The sequence below is a fragment of the Etheostoma spectabile genome, chromosome 6, assembly GCF_008692095.1.
Source record: "Etheostoma spectabile isolate EspeVRDwgs_2016 chromosome 6, UIUC_Espe_1.0, whole genome shotgun sequence".
Lineage (NCBI taxonomy): Eukaryota > Metazoa > Chordata > Actinopteri > Perciformes > Percidae > Etheostoma > Etheostoma spectabile.
The window spans coordinates 1,480,359-1,485,052 of NC_045738.1; the positions used below are offsets into that span (position 1 = coordinate 1,480,359).

General features: G+C 39.4%; 2 protein-coding genes across 2 annotated transcripts in view; both read left to right on the plus strand.

The window, feature by feature from the left end:
* Positions 1-42, plus strand: part of LOC116690739 (double-strand-break repair protein rad21 homolog A) — a 9,594-nt gene extending 9,552 nt beyond the window's left edge. Inside the window, exon 14 of the mRNA XM_032517902.1 lies at positions 1-42. This exon is cut by the window's left edge and continues 944 nt beyond it. The gene's annotated coding sequence lies outside the window, so the exon portion shown is untranslated.
* A 619-nt stretch (positions 43-661) lies between these two features.
* LOC116690745 (eukaryotic translation initiation factor 3 subunit H) overlaps positions 662-4,694 on the plus strand; it is a 63,545-nt gene continuing 59,512 nt past the window's right edge. Inside the window, exon 1 of the mRNA XM_032517910.1 lies at positions 662-904. Coding sequence (XP_032373801.1) covers positions 803-904 — 102 coding nt within the window. The 5' untranslated portion in view covers positions 662-802. The remainder of the gene's footprint in view (positions 905-4,694) is intronic.

Here is a 4,694-nt window from a genome sequence, read left to right on the forward strand (position 1 = left end):
ATCTGTAAAGATTTGAAATAAAGTGTTTTAAGTACTTGGTAACTGCATTTTTAGTTTTCTTCATGGTGTATATAGTTTTAAATTCCCCTTTTTACTTGATGACAGACCTGTAATTTAAAGCAATCATTTTTCATTACAGGTCTTATGGAAGAGCATTAGGGCCACTTGAAAAAGTTTTGAGTTCTGAGTTTAAAGTCAGAATTCTGACAGTTTTTATAATTTTCAAATAAAAGGCAGAATGCTGACTTTGATCTCAAAACTCGATACATTTTTCACATGCCGCCTTAATCCTCTTCCGTACATGGCTTATTGTAATTGTAGATAACATTGGTAATAATAGAGGTTGAGGTGGTATTTGTGGTTGTGATTGCGTCCTTCATCTCCATCGTCCATTGCCAGTATTTATAGAAAACACTTGGTATATACTGTTCCAGTAGTAGTAGTTGAGATTTACCATTAATTCAGAAGGAGCCCAGTGAGGGAATGGTCTTTATTTTGTATCTTTAATCCAGCAATATTACACAAGGTGTTAGTCTACTTGTATTATATGAGATGTATTTTTTTATATTTATATATATATATATGTATCTATCGTATTACTAGCAATGCCAAGTGATTAATTAATCAATATAAACTCCCTACCCACCAAACACTGAGTTTTTGCAATCCACCTGTCGCAACTGAAAAGGGAACTTAACACGTAGCCCTTGTTTTTATACGGACAGGAAAACGGACGCATCTTTACCGGAAACGTCCGCCAACGAACACTTTCCTCCCTTTTTCCGCGTGCGTCGTTTTGCAGATGGCTTCACGCAAAGAGTCTGGTACAGCAACAAGCGCTGTGATGGCTTCTACAGGCGGCACCTTGGACTCCCCTGTCAAACAGATCCAAATCGAGGGACTGGTAAGTGTTACTGGGGTGCTGTGCAGCTAGCTACGTGTTGAATTCCGGTGGCGACCGGCAGATAAACGGGTTCCATAGTGTTCCCGGAGGTGGATGCTAGCAGCTAAAGCGTAAGCATCATCATGGCGGACACAATGTGAAGCGGTGTTTAGTAACGTTACTGTTTAGTCCCATAGCTGATGCCTGTAGTAGCTACATATTGCTTTATTTAAAACAAATACATTACTAACAAACGGATCTTATTTGCCGTTTACAACCTCCCAAACTGCTAATAGGCTAGCGGTGGTCGAATTTAGCTAAGTTAGCTGGTGTTTAGCTGCCTTTTTGGGACGCTTAAAGGTCCCATGGAATGACTATTTCTCTTTGAGTTTTTTTTAATAACATTATTCATGAGTTCCCCCAGCCTGCCTATGGTCCCCCAGGGGCTAGAAATGGGGATAGATGTAAACCGAGCCCTGGGCATCCTGCTCTGCTTTTGAGAAAATTAAAGCTCAGATGGGCCGATCTGGAATCTTGTCCCTTATGAGGTCATAAGGGGCTAGGTTACCTCCCCTTTCTCTGCTTTGCACACCCAGAGAATTTGGCCCATCCATGAGAAAGAGAGAGACATCATGGCCTTCAAATGAGAAAAGTGGCAGTTGGTCAAGGCCACACCCCCCAGGCCTAAGGTGAACTAGGAAAAAGTGGCTAGAAAATGATTATCGTTCCCAAACCCGGGCGCTATTTTTAAAATGAATTCTTGCGTAGACAAAACCATTATGACTTTATGTGTAAAGTTCTCTGCTAAATACCCTGCAGTTTTTTTGTCACAATCCATAAAATGCACAGTATATAATTGTGAATTTGAAAAAAAACGAAAGTCTTATGCTGCTGGTTTTGTTTGTAACTTTCTTTATGTTCATTTTATCAACAGAAAATATCTCTCAAGCTGACATGTGTACATGTACCTAAACATATGAGACCATGAAATTTGGCACATTTGTAAAAGAATATGCTTCAACTTCACGGATTGGCACCAAACAAAATTAGCAAGACAGTGATGTTTTATACATCAACGTTTTCAGTAGGTACTCTGTAATCACAGAAAGATACAAATATAAGCACACTTTGGCCCAAGTCGGCTGAAATGACTCAGAATGCTGCCCTGTCCCCCTAATTTTGAATATTGCAAAAATAATTGCCCATTCTACAATAGAGTCTTTCCAGCTTAGAATCAACCTAAATTATAAAACAGCACATATTTACTTATTGGTATCATCCCTATCACCAGCAGAGCCATCATCCCATGAAGGTCTTTCCCCTGTTTCCTGTGAAGCCTTACATAAATAAATCAGTGCAAGACAGCCTTGCAGACATACAGGAACATCTTCTGGTCTCACATTTGTTATGCTTGCAACTGCAGTGGACTGCCTGCAGCCCACTTTCAGGGGCAGGATTTCTAGTCATCAAAGTTAACTCACCAATTATCCTAATCTAATGACCATACGCTGAGTAAAGTCATCATCTTTCCAGCGGATTTGCTGGGCTTTAGCATATATAGCTTGGTCAAAAACTAACACTATATGGTCCAGTTCTAGCTGATCAGCAGTTTGGACACTTTGCTTCAGAATAGTTTTTACTGTTGACATCTCTGTCGGTGAAGCCTCAATGACTGGAAGATAATACAGTGATGATTTTTGCAGTGAGCCATCACCTTTAAGCAATGTATGGAAATCTGTCCAGCATGGTATTTTGCATCTTTCAGCATCTATGAATTTTACAAAAAACATATGCCAGTTCAGTTTGTACAGCAGACACCGTGTTCAATTTGTATGTGTCCACCCTTAATGGAACACTTTCAAGATGAAAGAAGTTCTGTGGTCCTTGTCTTTTAGACTGATGGTACTGTTCTACAGGAATGCTAGGGGGTGCTTTGAATGAGGAAACTCCCTTCTGTAGTGGTTTTCTGTTTGTTGTTGACCCAGGTTCATTGGTTTCTAACAAATAATGCACAAGACAGGAAGCACAAGACCTGCACAAGCTACTGGCAGGCCTGTCCTGGACCTAAGTTTCTTTGTTGGACATTCAACTGTAGCGGCACTAATGGTACTACCCGATGGCACAGACTGGCCTTGATCTTGTGCTTCAGGACGCTGTGTGGCCCGTTTCTCGGCCATATCCAAGCGCTTTTTGTCAATGAAACGCCTGCAGCAAGAGGAATAAAACCCAGCGTCTTCGGGAACATGGTCAAACTCGATTTGTATACAGTGTTTGTATGTTTCTGCTATTCTCTGATTCTCGTCGTGCAAGCCAAGTCACCATTTGACGCAGTTGCTGAATGTATCCCACCGTAGGAGTGTAAAATCCACTACTCGATATTGACAATAAGTCATTGTTATTGTCTGCGCCCAGATGACCTCATAAGAGGCAAGATTCCAGATCGGCCCATCTGGGTTACCTCATCTTTCTCCGCCCAGAGAATTTGGCCCACCCATGGGAGAGAGAGAGAGAGAGAGAGAGAGAGAGACATCATGGCTTTCAAACGAGCAAAGTGGCAGTTGGTCAAGGCCCAAGAGCACCATGTCATGTGACCTTTTTAAGAGGCGTTTCATTTTTAAACCAGGACCTCCCTGCTTCCTGATAAAGCTCCCTTGGCCTTTAGAATTAAACTAACCCCACATCCCTACATACCCTTCACCTAATACCTAGACATATTCATGGTGATCCAGGAAATATCTGGCCTTTAAAAATAAAAATGTTGCTGCCTCTATGGGAATTTAACATAGGGGTGTGTGTACTTATGCCACCTGTATTTTAATGAAGAACATTAATTTATTTACAATACATTATTCATTCAAAGAAAATTGGTGTCCTTTAAAGGTTGGATTTTCCTACATTGTTTGAATTAAGGCATTAAGATAAATTTCCAAAAGATGTTTTTTTTTAATTCTTTTTAATGAAAACTTTCTCAAGCCATTGTATCTAAGTTTGAGTTAAGCCTTTCGACTAATTCTTGATTTAAAATATTCATAAGTGTTAAGTTTTGGTTCATACTGATTTGGATTAACACTTTTAAGGTCTCAGAATTACAATTAATGCAAATACACTAAATAGCAACGCTCCATTGTGTCCTTCAGCACAAAGAGCTGTCTCTGGTCTATTGTTACGTAACCTTTTCAGGCGAAATGTAGGTAGGCTATAGAGCCCGACCGACATGTGATATGCCGATATACTTTTTTTTTAAAATCCAGAAGCACGTTACAAACCAGATTTTCTCACTAAAATAATATGCTAATAATGTTTTATTGTCACAGAACAGAGAAACATCAACATATATTAAAGTTCTGATAAGTAAAATTAATACAAATACAAACTTAACATATGAAACTTAAAGTCCTTGGAACAAAAACACATTAACAAAAAAAATAATAAAAAAAACAAACCAATAATGTTGCCAACAGGGACGTTATAGAGCGCCCTCTGGTGGACAAACTATGCAACGCCAACGCTCATAACATGGTTGACCATCCGTTTTTATTATTTAAATACTCATTTAACAGAATCATTTATTTGTCATTATAAATGATTCTGATAAATGAATATTGTTTTCTGTAATCGGCCATTATAAAGACATACCGATAGATCGGGAAATGCCTAATATCGGCCGATATATCGGTCGGACTCTAGTAGGCTACGTGATGCTCTAGAAGAAATCTACTATCAGGCAGAGATTCCACTTGGAAAGAGTTATTTGTCAGGTTGGTGGTCAATTTCGCCCTCTGTCTATATTAAACCAGGCCTGATTCTTATT